We start from the raw sequence: 20,926 nt of genomic DNA on the forward strand, positions 1-20,926 counted from the left end.
CCAACACAATTTAAAGATATAACAATCAGTCTTTATTAATGTCATTATTTACTGTACATCTACTTACAATATCTGAGGTTAAAGCATTGTCTATTCCAAAGCTTGTTACAAATGTAGCACTTTAACATTTTTTTAAAAATGGATTTATACATTTATATAAATCCATTTTGTTTTAAAGGGCTATTTTGTATATTCGCTGTTAAACAGATGAGTATGGAAATCAGATAAAAGTGACTTTTATAAAGCTAAATTATTCACATTTCAGGGTGCATATATCAGTTTCTTCATACTTGCTTCGCTGTTAGAAGTCTCCATTAGTAAGGCACTTAGGAATTGTAACTACTGTAGCTTCTGTAACATAGAAGAACGTTCTTCTGTTTTCTTAACATTAAGGTCTAATGTGAAGCCAAATTGGATTTGTTCTCCTGACTAATAGACACAAACTGTCTGGGACATTATAAAATGACCCAGCTTTCCACACAAGCAGAAGGTTGCAGCAGATATGTAACCATACATATATCACTGACTGTGGGTTTTATTCAGATACATTTTCATATGTTTATGCCCACAGAAAACTAACAGCCCCGAACATAAACACAAAGGCTGGTACCGAGTTGCGCTCAATAGCTATTGTTTTTGTGCGAACACAGTGAATGGTTTTCCCTGGCCCAACCCACATCCACTTCCTGTGAGTCAGCCTGGATAAGCATTCTTCCACATAACCAGTATGAGTTAATTTAAAACTACTAAGCCATCGCAGCCTTCCCCCCCCAAAGGTGGCATGCAGTTGAGACAAAAACACTGATAAAAGATTGCCACCTTGCTATTCTGAAGGCAGTACGCAAGATTAAGTGGGATCGAGCAACATGACAACCAAGTCAACACCTCTGAGGAACCTGGAGTGGCTGCTAATGAAAGGTCCTCTGTAGAGTCAATGTTTGGCTCATCTCTTCTGGGCTAAAGTAGAAACACTGGAGCTTGGTGGACGAGGACCCGCTCCTGTGTTGAAAGCCAAAACCAGGTTTTGTTCATCTGGTTTGTGTTTAGCCAAAATGCTGCACAGCCATTACAACCCATAATCAGACACTCGACTGTTTCACAACTGCTAACAAAGTGCAGAGTGCAGGACTCTATGTGAACCATTGTCTATGACACACCCCAGTCTTTCAAAAGCAAAGACATATTCTATTGGCATAGTTAACAGTTACTTTCCATCTGTGAGGACTCAGACTTCACAGGCAACAAGTAGACATGTTCAACAGCTTATCTTAAAGTTCGGTCCTCAGTCATCTCCTTCACAGATACCCAGGTTGTCAGTGATGATTTATTTGAAATGACACACAATGGTTTAACTTGACCACAGTTTATTTCTCCCTTGTCATTGAGTATGCTGACTAGACAGCCACATATCCAACTTATGGTTCACAAATCTTTGCTTTTCATATTTAGGTGATCTAAACATGTGGTTTGAAAGAGCTGGAAAATTGACAGGCGTGCACTTTTTCTCAGTTATGTGGCATATCTAGCTTTGGCCAGCGATGTTTAATTTTCTTTTGGTCCTCCAGGGTTGATCACATGACTGAAAGTGAACCCTCCCCATCAAAATCCTAAATACTGGTCCTTTAGTATTGTGGGGGACTGGCCACAGCAAAGTGTGCATAAGGCCATCTCAAACCACAAAAAATATTTATAGTACTGCAGTTTGAAACAATGTTCAAAGTTCCTGCTCACATACTATAAAAAACACTGACTTTTTCTTGGTTGGCACATCAGGCTTGATGGTCAAATAAAGTGAGATGAAGGCTGACAAAGAGCTCATACTCAAAGTGAAAATGCAGACTAATACACTGTAGCATCTGCACAGAATGAAATGTTGTAATTACAACTAAACATGTTGCCCTGAAAACAAAAAAGAATCCTTTCACTCCTTCAGTCAAACAAGAGTTTTACTGCCCTCCTGTGCCCAACCATGAGGCAAGCAGGCGTGGATGGACCTTCCTTAATGTGCTCTAGATAGACTGATGTATGGTGAGACAACACGCTTCATGAAACAAAAAAAGAAAAAAAAAAAAAAAAAAACAACCCAAAACATTCATAGAATAGATTTCACATTAGTTCAAAGCAAAGGTAAGTTGTCTCACTTTTTTTGTGCGTTTCAGTGGCTGAAGGGGGGGAAATAAAAATGTGTATGAGCACTAATATGTCTGATAAAGTCTTAATCAGGGTCCTTGTTAGTGTTATAAAAACAATGGCAAACTGTCAAGGATTTGTTTGGACAGAGGATCAGATGTTCCTCTTGGTCGTACTATCCCAGAAGCACTCTCTGAAGGCGGTCAGCAGGCACACTGTTCTCTTCCTCAGACTCGGCGTCGCTCTGCGGGTTGGAGCTACAGGGAGAGGTGCACTCAGGGGAGCACAGGTAGTGCATGAGGGGTAGCCGGTACTTTCCACAGAAGTCTACAAATTTGATCTGGCGCACGCACGAATCAAAGTACACACCTGGAACAAGAAGAGTGACAGGAAATGCACAGTCAGGCTTAAGTAACAGTAACTTGTGCTGTTACACACACACACACACACACTATACAATATTATGGTGGGTGATGGGCTCCGCCAGGGCTGCCCTTTGTCACCGATTCTGTTCATAATTTTTATGGACAGAATTTCTAGGCGTAGCCAAGTGGCAGAAGGTTTTCACTTCGGTGGTCTCAGGATCTCATATCTGCTTTTTGCAGATGTGGTCCTGTTGGCCTCATCAGGCGATGGCCTCCAGTTAGCCTTGGAACGGTTCGCAGCCGAGTGTGAAGCGGTGGGAATGAGAATCAGCACCTCCAAATCTGAGGCCATAGTCCTCAGCCGGAAAAGGGTGGAGTGCCTACTCCAGGTCAGGGACAAGTTCCTGCCCCAAGTGAAGGAGTTTAAGTATCTCAGGGTCTTGTTCATGAGTGATGGGAGAAGGGAGCGAAAGATCGACAGACAGATTGGTGATGCGGACGCTGCACCGGTCCGTCGTGGTGAAGAGAGAGCTGAGTGAAATTTTTTGAAAATTTCAATTTCAATTTTTTTATTTCAGTCAACAACAACAGATTATAATTTTCCATAAAAGTACTCAAACAGTAACCGAAAAAGGAATAGGCTGAAGCCTTATGGCTTATACTTATCCTATCCCTTACCCCCATAGAAATAATCAAATCCTTAACCAAGAAAATAAATAGCATTGATAAATAAGTGTGTGTAAAAGCGAAGCTCTCAATTTACCGGTCGATCTACGTCCCTACCCTCACCTATGGCCACGAGCTGTGGGTAGTGACCGAAAGAACGAGATTGCGAATACAAGCGGCGGAAATGGGCTTCCTCCGAAGGGTGGCTGGCTTCTCCCTTAGAGGGTGAGAAGTTCGGCCATTCGGGAAGGGCTCAGAGTAGAGCCGCTGCTCCTCCACATCAAAAGGAGCCAGTTGAGGTGGTTCGGTCATCTGACAAGGATGCCCCCTGGGCGCGGTTTTCCGGGCATGTACCAGTGGGAGGAGGCCCCTGGGCAGACCCCAGGGCACGCTGGAGAGATTATATCTCTCGGCTGGCTTGGGAACGCTTTGGTGTTTCCCCGGATAAGCTGGAAGTGGTGGCTGGGGAGAGGGAGGTCTGGGCTTCTCTGCTTGGGCTGCTGCCTCCGTGACCCGGCCCCAGATAAGCAGAAGAAAATGGATGGATAATATACAATATGAGGAACAATAGGCAGCACGGTGGCACGGTGGTTAGCACTGTTGCCGCACAGCAAGAAGGTCCTGAGTTCAATTCCAACATCAGGCCGGGGTCTTTCTGTGTGGAGTTTGCATGTTCTTCCCGTGTTTGCGTGGGTTCCCTCCGGGTACTCCGGCTTCCTCCCACCGTCCAAAGACATGCAGCTTGTGGGGATAGGTTAATTGGATAATCCAAATTGCTATTAGGTGTGAATGTGAGCGCGAATGGTTGTCTGTCCCTGTGTGTTGGCCCTGCGACAGACTGGCGACCTGTCCAGGGTGTACCCCACCTCTCGCCCTATGACAGCTGGGATAGGCTCCAGCGCCCCTCGCGACCCTGAAAAAGGATAAGCGGAAGCGAATGGATGGATGGATGGATGAGGAACAACAGTTGTAGTGAGCAGCTCACAAGTGTGGTGAGCATGGTGACATAACTGTGGTTCCCAACCTGGGATATGGAATTTCCATAGGAAGGTCACAAGATAAAAATAAAGGAGCTATGACGCTTATCCTTATCCTGTCATATATACTGATACAATGGATAGATGCTCATAAAACAAGTTTCAAATAAGGAGGTCACCATATGTACAATTAATCCATGTGAGATTTCTTTTGCTACATTTAAATCTGTATATCAAAGAGAGAGGATATCCTCAATCTGATTATCTGAGGCACACAGCTCTGGCTTGGAGCACAGCAGCCTCACCCACCTATTGTTCACTGAAACTGGTGACATGGCATGTAATCATTAGGCACAACTCACCGGCACACTTGGGGTTGGGACACTTGCTGGCCAAGTCCAGATAACGCACCAGGTTTGCAGGCAGGTCAAAAGGGGAGTACAGAAGATTTCGACTCTTAACGGTGCGCCCTGCCAGCTCTAGCAATGAGGGTGGATCGTAGGTCATCTCCTTGACAAAGCGCACAACCAGCGGGTTGCCTCTAAGACTGAGCTCCTGCAGGTGCACCAGACTCAGGATCTCTCTCGGCAGGTAAGTGAGCAAGTTGTTGTGGAGGCTTAAAGATCGCAGAGAGTGGAGCCTAGAATCGGATGCATAAGCACTCTGAAATGATTTCAGCTTTGTTTGCGCTTTGATAAAAATCATGACTACTTGAAAGTTCAGCTACCAGATCAATGCAGGATAAATTACAGTTCTAACTCAGATAGCATCTCTGAGGAGACCATATAGTCAAGCTTTAGGTAGACTGGTGTGTGGCGACTGCTAGGATAGTTGGAGAGTGGTGATATTACCTGGTAAGCTGCGGTGGGACACTTTGGATGCGGTTGTCACACAGGACCAAGTAGGTGAGGTAGGGCAGATTCGCTACTTCAGGAGGAATGGCTGAAATAAGGTTTCCGCCCAGGTACAACATCTCCAAACTGACAGACGACAAAAGAAAACAGGTATTGATTTGCAATCTCAAGATTTTTTTCTTAGTAAAGTAAAGTCTTTCATATGGTGCTCTGTTGTAGAGCATCCATTTCTCTCCTCTGTGATTTTTACCATGACAAATTTAAATAAATAAGTCTAAATGCAATAAAATTACACTTTCCATCACAATCGCTGGTGTGCAGGTATTTTTTTTTAAATTAAACTTCTATTGTCTATCGTCCCTATAGACAATAGGAGTTTATAGCCATAGCTTCAGACTCCTGTCAACCCTGCTGATGGCTGAGGGCCGCAGATACCAAAGAGCACTGTATTAGCCACCGATGATGATTTCATCTCATTAAATAAACAAATAAAATGTTACATTAAAGTATGCCACAAGGGGGAGCTAAAGCTTCACCTTTTCATGGTCAGATTTCAGGTTTGTCACCAAATATGAAACTTTGCTTACAAAATATGCTGATTTAAATTAAAAAGGACATGAAATAAATGCTGAGATTATATTTACATTGAGGAAAACGGACATATACATGCTTGTTGCTAGGCAAAAAAAATAAATTAAAAAATGACCATGCTGAGTTATTGTAGGTATCAAGAACACAAGTGGGTGGGGGTGAGGGGGTGGCATCAAAGAGAGACATGAGAGAGCTATGGGTGGCTGGTCAGCGAAAGTAAGCTGTCAGGCCATCTGCCTGCAGGAACTGATGACACAGCGACTGCGAGACATGAAGCCATTATCCTGTCCTTGGTGGCTGAGCCTCTCTTTGAAAAGAACGGAGACATTCAGGGTCTGCTCACTGCCCACACCAACACCGCGAAACAAAACTACTAACTGACAATTTCAAAGACACATATCATGAACTGACTCATGGTACATCATCATCCATGCATAGTTTTGTTATAGCCCGCTGCTGTATTTTATAAACTGTCATTTGATCACAGCAATGTTAGTGATAACTTGCACAATGATCAGCCATCCTTCAAGATCGCTTGCTGAGACTAATGTTTGGGTCATGGGAAGGATAAACCTAAAGAAGCTTGTTAGTATAGCACCTCTCCCCGTCTTACAGGTATCTGGCTGATATGCAAGGTTTATCAGCTAATCAAGTTCAGCGTGTCCTTAAAGGTTATAAAGCTGGTTCATGTACTTTGTCTTCTTCTGTTTGGCAATACGACTAAATGTCTATTGTCTATTTTGTAGACTCTACAATTATTTAATTATTTTGTGTGGTGCCAGCTTGCCTTAGTTAACCTTTAGCTTTTACTCTTGACTGTTTTTTTTTCTTTATGTAATAATTGTTTGCCCAGTGGCCTGTTGAACAGCCCTGTCGGTTTTCTGTTTAAAGTTTGTAATTAAATCCTTTTTCTTTACTCAGTTTTGTGTTGGGGGCTTGTGTATGTTACACCTCCCCTGACGCCTAGCAGAGGGGGTCGTAACATAAGTGGGGGCTTGTCCGGGATCCTCCTTTTCCCCATAAGGAGAATTCCCTCTTGTGAAAGAGAGAACGTGTGTTTTGCTCGATTTTTGGTTTTTTTTTCTTCTTCTGCCCTCTTCCCTGTTTTGAGCGCCATGTCGGCTCCATTTTGTTTAGAGGATTTTTTTAAAGCTCCATCTGTTGTGCTCCTTGAAAGCTGCCGCAAATGCGAATTGCTGCAAATTGCAGAACACCTTAAGCTACAGGTCTCTAAAACACTCCGTAAAAGTGACCTGAAAAAGCGGGTAGTAGACGAGTTGGTGGAGGCTGGTCTAATGCAAGTCCCTGATCTGCCTGAAGTGCCTGTGGTCTCTGGTGAGCCTAGTCAAACTTCCTCATTTGAGGGGGACCATAAAGATGGTATGGGTCATGACAGTGTGGGAGATGAGCGGGGGAAGACGCCGCGCACGCTCCCTCGCTATGATCCCCTTTCTTCTGGAAGTTCAGAAGCACGGGACGGGGCCCGGCTAAAGGTGCGCTTGGCACGGCTTCAGTTGGAGGCCGAGGAGAAGGCTCAAGCCAGGTGAGCTCAATTAGAGCTTGAGATCAGAAAGCTAGAAATAGAGGCAGATAAAACAGTGAGGCAGCGTAAGCTGGAGCTGGAGTCTCAGCCACGAGCCTCATCTGTCTCCGCTGATGGTCCAGGTTCTGCCCCCGTGTCTACTACTCCTTATGACATTAGTAAGTGCATTTCTTTAGTGCCTGCATTTAAAGAGGCTGAGGTGGATTCCTATTTTGCAGCATTTGAGCGCATTGCTGGTGCTTTGCGGTGGCCTAGTGAGATCTGGCCCCTTTTATTACAGTGTAAACTGACTGGAAAAGCCCAAGAGGTGGTAGCTGCGCTTCCCTTAAAAGACAGTTTGGAGTATTCTTGTGTTAACTCAGCTGTGTTGCAAGCATATGAATTGGTTCCAGAAGCATACAGGCAGAAATTTCGGCTACAGAGGAAACTTCCCTCCCAAACGTATGTGGAGTTTGCCAGGGAAAAAGGTATCCTCTTTGACAAGTGGTGCTCTGCGTCAAAAGCCAGTGATTATGATTCATTGCGTGAATTGATGCTGCTGGAAGACTTTAAAAAGTGTCTTCCAGAGAGTATAATGTTATACCTGAATGAGCGGAAAGTAACCACTTTAGCAACTGCAGGAGTTCTCGCAGACGAGTATGTGCTCACCCATAAGTCCTTTTTTCTGCTTAAAGAGAAGTCACAGTTTAGTGCTGCGCAGCAGGCTCACACTGTTAAACCCTTAGGCTCTAAAGTGAGTCGAGTGTTTCTACTGTCATAAACTGGGACATGTCATTGCGGACTGTTTGGCCCTGAAGCGCAAAACTGTGAATTCTCAGCAACCCAAAGGTGTTGCCGTTGTGAAAGCAGCGTTCCATCCTGAGGTGCTTGATTGTGGTAGTAAGGTGCCAGACCCTTGTTTTAATCCATTTATCTTTGATGGTTTTGTATCACTAACTGATAAATGCACTGATCTAAAATCAGTGCGTATACTGAGACACTGGAGGGTCTCAGACCTTAATCCTTTCTAGTGCTTTACCTTTCTCAGCAGACAGTGCATGTGGATTTAATGTTGTGCTGCGTGGAAATGCTAGGAAATGATATTGCGGGCGGATTAGTGCGTCCTAGTCTGGAGGTGCTGGATAAGCCCCTCAGTTGTGATGCCCCTGAGATTTCTGTGACCCCAAAGCTGTACACAGCCCGTGTGGTTACTCGTGCCCAAGCCCGCAAAGATGGTGACATTACCCTCACTGATTCTGTGTTGATGTCCTCATTTTCTGGGGAGGGTGCCGCGTTACCTGACAACAATGTTTTGTCTTCCCCAGACTTGGTAAACCCTGAGGAGCCTAGTTCATCTGTAAAAGAAATACCACTGCCTTTAACCAGAGAAAATCTGTCAGTGGCCCAGTTGGCTGATGAATCGTTGCAGCGATGTTTTAAGCATGTGGTAAGTGCTGAGCAAGCTAAGAATGAGCAACAAGCCTATTTCATTGAACAAGGTGTGCTAATGTGTCAATGGTTTCCATTGGGGGCTAGGAGTGTGGACTGGAGTAAGGTTAAGCAGATTGTCATTCCCACGCTGTATCGGTCAAAGATCCTAGCGCTTGCTCATGAAAGCCAGTGGTCGGGACATTTAGGCATCACAAAAACGTATCAGTTACTATTAAAACACTTCTTCTGGCCTGGCATGAAACGAGATGTGGCAGCTTTCTGCTGTAGTTGCCATGTGTGTCAACTTGCGGGTAAACCAAATCAGGTTATACCCCCTGCACCATTATGTCCCATCCCAGTAATCGATCAACCATTTGATCACGTCATAGTAGACTGCGTAGGTCCACTACCAAGAACAAAGTCGGGAAACCAATATTTACTCACCATTATGTGTGCTGCTACACGTTTCCCTGAGGCTATTCCACTGCACAAAATTACAGCAAGGTCGGTTGTGAGAGCCCTTACGAAGTTCTTTACTACATTCGGCCTGCCTAAAGTCATTCAAACAGATCAAGGCTCTAACTTTCAGTCTAAATTATTCAAGCAAGTAGCTAAAAACCTACAAATCAAACAGGTTGTGTCCTCTGCCTATCACCCAGAACCCCAAGGAGCTTTAGAGCGGTGGCATCAAACCCTAAAAGCCATGCTCCGCAAGTATTGCTTGGAGGCCAAAGTGGATTGGGATGAAGGGATTCCCTTTGTGTTGTTTGCTGCTCGCGAAGCCATCCAAGAGTCACTCGGGTTCAGTCCCTCTGAACTAGTGTTTGGCCACACGCCTCGTGGCCCGCTTAAAGCAATAAAAGAGGAACTGTTGATCCAGGAAGGGAGCCCTAGAGTGGGAGTGACCAAGTATGTGCAGGATTTCCGTGAGCGTTTGAGTCAAGCTAATGCTCTGGCTAGGCAGCACCTCACTGTTTCACAAGGAAAAATGAAACTCACTTATGATAAGGTTTCTGTCAAACGACGATTCCAGACAGGAGATGAAGTACTTGTTCTCTTGCCTGTCATCGGATCATCTCTTTCTGCTAAGTATGAGGGGCCTTATGAGGTACGCGAACGAGTAGGAGAAACTGATTACATAATCAGCACGTCGAATCGAAGACGCAAAACCCGTGTTTGCCATATAAACATGTTAAAGTTATACCACTCCCGACCCCAACCAAAACCCACTGGGAGCTGTGCTCCTGTGGCCGTCTTCAGTCACTCAGAGGTAGAAAGCACAGACGAGGCTGATGGTTTAAAACTGAACTACTCTAGTTGTTCTAAGCCCCACTTGCCTAACTCTGAAGTGTTAAAATCATTCCGGAGTCAGCTTGATCACCTGTCTTCCGAGCAACAAGAAGACTTAGCTAATTTGGTCCATGAGTACCCCTGTTTACCGTGTTTACCGTACTACCGTGCTAAAACATGACATTGATGTTCAAAATGCAAAGCCCATCAAACAACACCCTTATCGCGTAAATCCCACCAAACGTTTGTTGATGAAGCAAGAATCTGAGTACCTGCTACAACATGGTTTGGCAGAGCCCAGTCAGAGCCCCTGGAGCTCACCATGCTTGCTAGAAGCGAAGCCAGATGGTTCACCTCGTTTTATCACTGACTTCCGCAAAGTAAACGCCGTTACTGTCCCTGACTCTTACCCACTCCCTAGAATTGAGGATTGCGTGGACAGTATTGGAACGGCCCAATATGTGACTAAATTAGACCTTCTCAAAGGCTATTGGCAAGTCCCCTTAACCAAGCGTGCTTCTACCATTTCAGCTTTTGTAACGCCTGACACCTTTTTGCAGTACACTGTCATGGCATTTGGGATGCGTAACACACCCGCGACCTTCCAGAGATTAGTGAATAAGGTCCTCTATGGCTTTCCCAACTGTAGTGCTTACCTAGATGATCTGGTAATATGCACTAAAACATGGTCGGACCATTTGTACACTCTGCGCCAAGTATTCCACCGTTTAGCTCAGGCTTCCTTAACCTTCAATCTAGCTAAATGTGAATTTGCTAAGGCCACAGTGACTTACTTGGGCAAGGAGGTGGGAAGCGGGCAGGTGCGACCTCTTAACGCCAAGGTTGCAGTGATTATGGAGTATCCCACGCCTACCACCCGGCGGGAGTTGCGCCGATTCCTGGGAATGGTGGGTTATTACAGGAATTTCTGCAAAAACTTCTCCTCCATAGTCCAGCCGTTGACCAACCTGCTAAGCCCTAACGTTGATTTCCTATGGTCTGACAAGAGTCAGGATGCCTTTGAAAGTGCAAAAGCCCTCCTATGCCACACTCCCGTGCTAACTGCACCTGACTTGACGCGTCCATTCAAATTAGAGGTTGATGCCAGTGCTGCTGGGGCTGGGGCAGTACAGTGTAGCAAGAAGACTTGCAGGGATTGGACCACCCCATTTGTTATTTCTCTCGCAAGTTTAACAAGCATCAGGTAAATTACTCCGTCATTGAAAAGGAGACATTGGCCCTGTTGCTAGCTCTTCAGCACTTCCATGTGTACTTGGGGTCTGGCACATTACCCATTGTAGTGTACACTGATCATAATCCACTTGTATTTCTTGCCCGAATGTTTAACCACAATCAAAGACTCATGCGATGGGCCTTGCTGCTACAAGAGTACAACTTGGAGAGTCGGCATATCAAAGGATCAGAAAATGTACTAGCTGATGGCCTCTCCCGGTTGTGAGTATGACTTGTTTTGTTGTCTGTCACGAATATGGAAATCTGTATATACAAAACATGGTCTTGTATTTTAAGGGGAGGGGTGTTACGGCCTGGGGCCTTGGAGGGAGTGAGGCTGCCTTTTTGTTTATGCAAATCCAAGTGTGCTAGGACTCGGGAGGATTGGCTGCTGGGAGTCCTGTGTCAGCCTTCTTTTATGCAGATCAGTGTGCCAGACCTCGCGGACGATTGGCTGCCTGGAGGTCCCATGACCACTCCAAGACCAATTGACTGGCTGATTGTCTGCACCTGGCAGTATAAAAGGCTGAAGATCCTTCACACTATGGGGAACTGCTGCTCTGAAGTGACATGCAGTGTCCTCCTCGTTGCCTCACACTTGAACATTGTTTGTTGAAACTGTTTGCTGTGTTGCTCTTTGTTTGCTAAACCAGCTGACCTTAGTTTCATTAGTTTTGTGATGCCAGCTTGCCTTAGTTAACCTTTAGCTTTTACTCTTGACTGTTTTTTGTTTTTTTTTCTTTATGTAATAATTGTTTGCCCAGTGGCCTGTTGAACAGCCCTGTCGGTTTTCTGTTTAAAGTTTGTAATTAAGTCCTTTTTCTTTACTCAGTTTTGTGTTGGGGGCTTGTGTATGTTACACCTCCCCTGACGCCTAGCAGAGGGCGTCGTAACAATTAGGATAACAGATTTGGCTGCAGTGACAGTTTTCGCATACAAGCACCATCCAGTGTGCTTCAGGATTTTTTCAGATGCATTCCATCTTTCTCGTCCCTGATCAGTGTTGTCTCTGTGATCCAGGACCTCCTGGTTCATATACTGGGCACTGGATTTTCCTTTCAGGTTCAATAAAACACAGTGTGAACCAGCTCTGTGTGAATGAGGCTTACAAACTCACAGGGTCAGCAAGGACGGGCTACAGGCAACTAGGTCAACAAGGACAAACTGAAAATTACTCAGGCAGAAAAATGTGTAGACTTACAAGTCATTTTGCAGCATGAGGGATTATTTTTGAAGAACAAGAAAAACTTAACATACAGCGATAGAGAACACAGATGAGTTTGTATGGATGGCCTTTAAACCTGTCCTGTAACATGTCACTGTGCTTTTTGGAAACAAAGATCACCAGTGTGTAATCAAAGTGTGCTTATTAATGATTATGATAGCAACTGGACAGTAACTTTCCTACAATGCAAAGAGACTTAATGAACCCACTATCAGGCGCTATAGGACACATAACCAAAAGGAATGTCTTTGCATGCACAACTGTTGCCACGGTGCTTTAGCTGATGCAGCATTAGAGCTGAAAAGAAAACACACACACACACACACACCTTATAAGTCCTGAAGCCAAGTTTCCCCTTTGTGCAGAGTCAACTGTTTGAGGTTTTTTTTTTTTTTTTTTTTTTTTAAATCCCCAAATATTCAATTATATTTGTTCGATATTCACCAAGACCCCCCCCCCCCCTTTTTTCCTACATAAAAGAAGTTGAATCATAGGTCTCAGGCTGCCCAGAAAAAGTTTAAGTATGTTTGTCCACCATTTCTGGTTGTCATCTGAAGATGAAATATTTTGAACTCTCATTTGTTCTGAACACATCTTCAGACATCTACTACTTTCCATTTAACTGGCATCACCTGAAAAGGGCTTTGTAACATTGTAACGATCCTACTTCCACATCATCGAAGTAATGAGTTTTGAAAGACAGCCGTGCAACAAACTGAGGGAAGAGGGGTGCTTAGCAGTGTGGAGTTTCTTTTATTGTGTCATTAAGTTATTTTAAGAGAGTATGCAAGAATATTAACAATTAAGCCCACCATTTCCATTCTGCTCAATAAGCACCTCCAGGAACAGCCAGAGTCAGAGTCCAGACTTCGATCCATGTGAGAATGTGTAGTTGAATTTGGAAATGTTGAGCAGTTTTCCAAGAAAAATGGTGAATACAATACTGTACTGTCCACATATAAAAGGCTTACTTTAAAAAAAAAGTCTAAATACTTCCTGCCAGCATGTGACTTATGATTAAATTTAAATAATTAAATCCGTTGCCTCTGAGCTGCAGTATTTTGTACATGTTGATAAAACGATTAGGTTTGATCTTTGGCCCAGCATTTGGTCACTGTGACACTTGTACCTGTCAGCAGTTCAAGATAAGAAGTCCATACCCTGCTTTGCCCCATTTAACAGAAAACTGCAAAACAACCAGGCTGAAAAAGTTTTGAACAGACGACTTCAGCTGTTCGCTTTTATTTTGAAATGAGCTCCTCTGATCTCAGTGAACTTTTGAGCTTGGTAATAAATCACGTTCTTGCTCGTGAATTTATTCAACTGCTCACTTTCTGCATTTTCTGCCAACAATGTCTTCCACAGAGCTGCAACTTTCCTTCCACTAGTGTTAACAGGTATAACTGCAAAACCACTCCAACATAATTTGTGGAACAGCTAAAGTCAGCATGACTCTGCACAGTTTGAAACATGACATTTTCAGAATAAACTGAATAGAAATAAATGTGTCAAGACGTATGGACTGATGTGATAAGTGCAAAATGTTTCAAATGGCTAAACCCACAAAGAGAGGAAGAACAAACAACCTCATTTGAAGTGTTGAAATTGCCACATCACTGTGATTATTATCAGTTATAAAAAGAAAATATTACAGGCAGGCTTAATAGGTGGGTCAACTTTGACTCATGTAAAGCAGTAATTTAGGTATGACATAAATGAGTTTAAAATGCTTTAACCCCCCCCCCCCCCAAAAAAAAACAAACAAACAAACAAAAAAAAAACCTGTGTGTGCAAATGAAGCAAACAGTAAAATGACAAACTGGTAGAAGCAGAGCAACACATGCACACTCTGGAATAATGAAAAATGTTAGGAGTCAAATTTAAGCATACAGTGTGCAGAAAGTCACGTTTAATGTTTCACTAAATAACAGCTTATAATAGACAAGCCGCCATTAAATTATTAATTTTGGCATATGGAAACACACACATACATTATAAAGATGGGCATAGCTATTGTAAATGGTAAATGGCCTGTATTTGTATAGCACTTTTACTAGTCCCGCCTAGGGACCCCAATGCACTTTACACACCCAGTCATCCACCCATTCACACACACACACATTCACACACTGGTGGAGGCAAGCTACAGTTGTAGCCACAGCTGCCCTGGGGCAGACTGACAGAAGCGAGGCTGCTATATCGCGCCATAGGCCCTTCTGGCCAACACCAATGAAGTTTCTTGCCCAAGGACACAACGACCGAGGCTCAAACCGGCAACCTTCCGATTACAAGGCGAACTCCCAACTCTTGAGCCACGATGATGTAGGGAAACCATTGGCTTGTGAAGTCTGTTCTCGAAGCCTTGAGATGAGCATTTCCATCGATGGTGTTTTGAAACCAGATGTGACGACGCAATTATGTTGCACTGAAACTACTCTCGTTGGGTAATGACTTGTAAATCACATATAATTAGCAGTTGAGCCAATTATTCCCCAGATAAACCTCCTTTCTGAAACTGAATAATCAAAACTTACAAAATAGAGTTAGTGTCTTATTCAACATGAAACCAAAATGAGCGACTGAGTCAATAAATTCACCAGGAAAGTTGTCAGGGTTGAGGGACATTTTCCAATAGACTTCAATTAAATACAGCCACAGTCAGACAGCCCCTAAACACCATTTGGCAACCAGCAGCTTCAAGTGGTTGCAGGAGGTTGATGGCAGTTGCTGTGAAAATAGGAAAGCAAGCCTGCGACCCCGTGTAATCACTTGTCACTGGGAAAAAGTGTATTCCCCCTGTTGGCAAAACCCTCGTAGTTTCTTTGGTTGCTACTGCAGTCACAGTTTGAATGGAAGTGAGAGACTTTTCTCCAAAAACTTTTTCTGAAATTTTTGGCTGCATAGCTGGAGCAAAACTTTTACTGTAAAGACAAATCTCTTCCATTTCCAGTTTTTGTCATACCTTTTCAAGTTGTTCCGTTGCTCGGCTAGTAATTAGCAAATGTTTGCAGACAAACATGAAAATCTACAAGCAACCAAAGCAATTAGTAGGATATTTCTAGTGCAGAACCTTCTTTGCAACGGATTTCACCCAGCGAGAGCCAGCAACCTCCAGGAACCACAACCAACCAGTAGAAAAATACATTTCCCTAGCAACCAGTCGAAATATCCCATTCGATATGGCAGATGGAGTACTGCGAGTACTGCTGGGCCCAATACTCACATATCCTAATATATTCCCCAGAAACAGCATCTACTTTTTTTTTTATTGTAATTGGTTCAAAATACTTGCAGAAAAATTAAAAATGATATATTATTTCAACAATTTATATATGAAATTAATATGGAATTTCACATACATTTTAAAATTACTATAACATAAAGAACAGCAGGAAAAAGTATTTTTACCTACCTTTAGATATTTCATTAATCACCAACTTATGGATTTATGCATTTTAACATGTTTAGCGTTCAATAAGCTAAGAAACATCAGGAAACAAATTGCAGATCTTAGCAGTAATATTTTAGTCGCCTAACAGGTGAGATTTAGTTGGCTATATTCAGCTATTGTTGTTGACTGGCTGAGCAGAGCCGGGCCAAGTCATAAACAGTCTAAGCCCTGAAAATGTCACATAAGACAGGTTGATGAATGTATATTTTTTATTGTGTAATCATACAAGAGAAAGTGAATGTTTGACAACTTAATGCTACTGGTATAATAATTTTCATTGTCAGAGTTAGGACAGTGTTTATCCACACTAAGTAACTGCAAACAGATTGCAATAAGTATATCTGAGATTTAAAAAACAAACAAAAAAAAGGATGTATGAACAAAACAGGAAAAAAACAAAAAAACAAACAAACAGCAAGATAATGGTATGCTTCCTTTATCTTAGTTATTTATCATTATGATTCACTAACAATGATTCAAACAGAGATGCAAGCCTAGACTTGACTAGATGTGACTTTGCATTAAAACCATAGGCATTATCACTGGTAACCAACTACTAAGCTCACTAAGTTAGCAAGTTTCTATTTAAGTTAGTTAAACTTAAACGGTTTTAACAATTGCATTGCTATGCAAACAAAATAAAAAAAGGTCTATACCGAAATAACAGCCAACTAGTTTATGTAAAAACTTTACTACTTTTTATTTATTTATTTATTTTTTACAAGCACACCAGTTACCCATTATAACAGTTATGCCAGATGTATTATGCCGAGACGAAGCGTGGACAATATATAGTTAATATTAGCCGTGTTGAAGTGTGTCGTTGGTGGTGGGTTTAGCTTGGGGCTGGGGGGCCCAAAGGCTGGGCCGACTCTGCAGATAACCATAGCAACGACACCACTAGCTAATTACATAGTTAAATTTAACCAAAAGGGAAGTCGTAAAAAAACTATGTAGTGACCAATACAGGTAATATCCAGAGGGTTTTACTGGAGAGAAATAAAAGATTGATTCCTCTCCACCCCCTCAATTATTGCGATTTATCAGTTGGTCAGATTATAGCTTATGCAATATAGTCGATTGCCTCAAGCAAAGATATGCAGATTGGACACTACGCGTAATCCATTACCTCAGCGCTGGACTGAAACATCACTCATATATTGACTTTTCGGCCGTTTTGTGCTGTTACCTTACCTGGTTAAGTTTTCTATCTCTGCAGGTATACTTTTCAATCTGTTTCCTCCGAGTGAAAGCGACTGCAAGCGCAGCAGTTTGGTACACTGAAGCGGGATCTCCTCGAATCGGTTACCGCTAAAGTTCAGCACCTCCAGCTGCAGAGAGCCGAACTCCTTGGGCAGCGAAAACTCGTCCAGGCGGTTGTTCTTGGCTATAAGTGTTTTCAGCTTGGTCAGACGCGTAATGTCCTCACAGATGAACGAAAGTCCGTTGTTGCTAATGTCCAGAAACTCGAGGTTGAAGAACAGAGTGACCGACGACGGCAGCGAGCCCAGTCGGTTGTAGTTCAGGTAGAGTTGTTTGGTGTCTCTTTTCCTCCTGTCGGTGATACTGTCAACGCTCAGAGTGTTCAAACCCAAGCGTGAGAAGTCAAGCACGCCGTCGCCCACTGCCGCTGCCCGTTCGTGACTCTCCATTTTGGCAATTTTGTTTTCTTTTTTGCAACTCTGCAAAAGTTTCGCAGAGAACGTTTAACGTCAACGCGTGACTTAGCTCCACAAGTTGCCTATTTTTAACATAAAGCGCGAGCATCTACCAGTAACATTTAACAGCATTTCTAATAACGTCTAAATGACTAATGTATTGCTTATAACAGGCTGAAATAAGCCACAATAGCTACACCAAACGCTGCGAGGCTCTTCTACTCGCAGCTGTTGGGATGACCTGTGGCTTCCTGGTTCAGATTGGCTGATTCTCCATATAAATCCCGCCCACCCACGCGCTCATTGGGTTCGCTCCAGATCTGTCATATTACATAGGCATCGATTAAGGGAGTTGTAACTGGTTTTTGGAGTTTATAAACAGTTTCCTGGCACAAGTTGACATGTGTAACCGCTGACTGCATTTTTTTTCTTGTTTTTGTGTTTTTTTAAGTCTTACGAAAACGGGACAGTGGTGGCCGATGATCGATAAAATCAGCTACCCATTTTCTCTCCCCTTATGCAACACGCGTCCTCTGTTACGTTATGCAGTTCAATGCTGACTTGGATGTGCATGGAATGAGAAATAGGTACAGGATAATTGGGTTCCTCCCACTGAATTCAGGTCTATGCATAAAAATGTCACAGCTTTATTCGGGAGAAGCACAGCAGTTGGCCATGGGTACTGTTCCTGCAGAATTATCTGGAAGCGGTTCGGAAGAGTTATTGTGTAGGTTAGACGTAGTTACATGTTTTCATGGTCATTAAAACAACTAAACAAACACTGTAACGTTTGTGAGGTGTTGAAATACTGCTGATATGTAACATGTACACACAGTATAGCAGAAACGAATGCATCTATGTCATCTTATCAAAAAGTTAAGTAATTCAAAATAACACTGTAAATAAAGTCCTGTGTAAAACGTCTTGAGCCATCCCTCGTTTATTCATATTTAGCTTCAAAGTAGCCAGACTTGTCATTTGGTGGTCTCAAGCAATAGTCCTCCAGGTTCTGGCAGCTTTTTCACTCATTGCCAGTCCAATTCTTGTACTTGACTATTTTTGGAGGAATATGTTTTTGTGTTTGATGAACCACTTAACACTATGAATCATTCAAACATAGTCTTAAAAGGTTAATGCAGTTCTTTGTGAAGACATTTTTGCAATCCAAGAGGCTTTTGCAGCTCAAAAAAACAAAAAGTGGAGAGATATGGGTATTTAAACCCCAGTGGAGGTTTTCCTCTTCTGAGGTGGTTGTTGACTTGTTACTGATCATGAGCCAGTGTGTGAAAAAAGTGGGGGCTAAGGATTAAGAAGGCACCTAACTCAAAGGATGAACCTGTGTTGTGTCCTGACATAACACCTAATTATTTTCAAAGAAACTGTTTAAAATTGTATCTTTAGGCACTTTGTTTCTAGCATCATGCCACAAATCACATAAGTTGTTTGCATCTCTTTAGGTGAATAAATAAGTAATTGTCAAAGATTACTGACATATCTCAGCATGGTGTACAGTGAGCCATTTAAGTGAGAACCTTTCAAGAAAAATAAATGCTTTATGAAAAAAGCTAGAACATCAAAGTAAAAAGAGTCCATAGATCTCAGGCTCAGTGGGAGAGAATTCCAGAGTCTTGGGGCAACTGGGGCAAAAACTCGTGTAGTTATCAGCAGGCTCTGATTTCATGACCTCAGGGACCTGCAGGGGAAGTATGAGTTTGTGTTGGTGCTTGTCCATAGAGGGCTCTAAAAGTATTAGCAGAATCTTAAAGTGGATCCTGATACTAATGGGGAGCCAGTGCAACTGAATTAATAACTGTAAGATATGTGAGTTCTAACACGACTTAGTCAGAAGCCTTGGAGCAGTGTTCTGAACAATCTGCAGACATTCCAAGGAAGATTTGTTAAGACAAGCGAACAATGAATTACAATAAACCACACATGATGAAATAAAGGCATTAATAACAGTTTGCAAGCCAGAGGGTGGCACAGTGGAATTCAACTTGGAAAGATTTCCTAAGTGATACAAGTGATATTGAACCACAGCTTTAACATGATCATCCAAAATGAAATGTGGGTCAAAACTCACCCCAAGGTTCCTAGAAGATTTAGTAATTGTGGCAAGAAGACCTAGAGTTTCCGTTACCTAAGGTGCAAACCATTCTTAAAGCATATCTGGATAGAAAAACACAATGGGCCAGAGTCCAGACCTCAACATTACTGAAAGAGTTCAGGTTGTGTTGAAGCATAAAGGTGATGATACCAAGTTTCCATTTTGTTATAATTGTACAAACTCTGTTTTTGCAGAATTTCCATTTATGTTGGCCCATATTTAAATAAATCCTCTATTATCCCTTTTAATAAACTAAATATAAAGGAATAAGGGCTGGTACAAAACCTTTGCACAGCATTGTACATCCATTTTGCCTAACTGGAACAATAAGTTGAATTTTCAGGTTATTTATTATTTTCTTTTTTTAAAAACAAACATCTATTTCTGATTATTAAATCAGTTTTTGTCAGCATGAAGGATACCATTTCACAGTTTCTGCATAGATGTTCTCCCATTCCTCCAAGAGCATCTTTTTTTAGTCACTCTTTGATGAAAGAGCTGCATTGCTCTACCCTTCTCTTTGTAACATACTTCAAGCAACATACTTGACCATGTTATGGTGATTGTTTTCTTCTTTAGAAATCCATTTTTACTTTTGCTTTGAGATATTCCTCTACTGACAAGCCTTGGTCAGCTGGCTATCTTCTTGTTAAACAGCATTGTGGTATACCCACAGACATTCATGGTGCCAACTATTCCCTCCTATAGCCTCATGCATTTCTCTAACCTTTTCACCTTTGTGCATCACTGTTGGAACTGCATTCATATTGATGCCATTTTAACCAAAGAATGCCTAAAGCAATTTTTCATGTTCTTCAGTAGACTTCAATTTTGTGCCACAGAAAATAGTCCATACATGTCCAAATTATGCAATATCCGCTGTACTATTTGCATTTTGCTCCACTGACAACCCCTGTACCAAGTCAGAAGCGCTTGTCTGTTATTCAGAGGTAGATTCGGGAGTAGGTCAATGTCTGCAGTGTCACTTGCTGTAGATTTAGTTGGTGCATTGTAAAATAAACACACACACCCTCAAAAAACAAACCCCCAAAAGTCTACATTACATAATCAGCCACGTAAATGGATGGAACATAAAGCATGGGATGGTTCCTTGATAAGTTTTACTTGAAAATGTTATTTCATTTAAATAATGTATTATAATAGCCCGTTAGACAAGAGAAACTCCAGTTAACATTTAGAGGTAAAGACAACAAATGAGTTGCCCTTTCAAGCTGGAAGACTAGAACAACCAGCAGTCACTGATTTGCTGAGATGAGCACCTTCATGTAACTATAGGCACAGCAATACCCTCATTGGTCTCACTGATTGGTACTTTTTAAGTAGGAAGTGCAATTTTTTAATGTGATTCCCATCTGTACTGGCAACCAGTCCAGTGGTGATATCACTGACTCACTGCACTTTGGAA

At 42.5% G+C, this 20,926-nt stretch overlaps 1 protein-coding gene across 1 annotated transcript; it reads right to left on the reverse strand.

Moving 5' to 3' along the window:
- Positions 1–9: 9 nt before the first annotated feature.
- On the reverse strand, positions 10–17,636 carry lrrc58b (leucine rich repeat containing 58b). The gene is made up of 4 exons (XM_085134987.1): positions 16,930–17,636; positions 4,990–5,118; positions 4,501–4,778; positions 10–2,499 (listed from the first exon to the last, which is right to left on the reverse strand). Exons 1-4 carry the CDS (start codon positions 17,385–17,387, stop codon positions 2,306–2,308), a joined length of 1,059 nt encoding a protein of 352 aa, XP_084991113.1. The 5' UTR covers positions 17,388–17,636; the 3' UTR covers positions 10–2,305.
- Positions 17,637–20,926: the final 3,290 nt, after the last annotated feature.

The sequence above is a fragment of the Neolamprologus multifasciatus genome, chromosome 16 (genome assembly GCF_963576455.1).
Source record: "Neolamprologus multifasciatus chromosome 16, fNeoMul1.2, whole genome shotgun sequence".
NCBI classification, from domain to species: domain Eukaryota; kingdom Metazoa; phylum Chordata; class Actinopteri; order Cichliformes; family Cichlidae; genus Neolamprologus; species Neolamprologus multifasciatus.

What these genes read in the sequence shown, in the direction of transcription:
- lrrc58b (XM_085134987.1), bottom strand. Translation starts at nt 17,387, where the DNA reads ATGGAGAGTCACGAACGGGCAGCGGCAGTGGGCGACGGCGTGCTTGAC. An exon ending in GAGATAGAAAACTTAACCAG is followed by an intron (nt 5,119 to 16,929) that starts GTAAGGTAACAG and finishes GTCGTCTGTCAG; the next exon opens with TTTGGAGATGTTGTACCTGG. An exon ending in GTCCCACCGCAGCTTACCAG is followed by an intron (nt 4,779 to 4,989) that starts GTAATATCACCA and finishes ATCCGATTCTAG; the next exon opens with GCTCCACTCTCTGCGATCTT.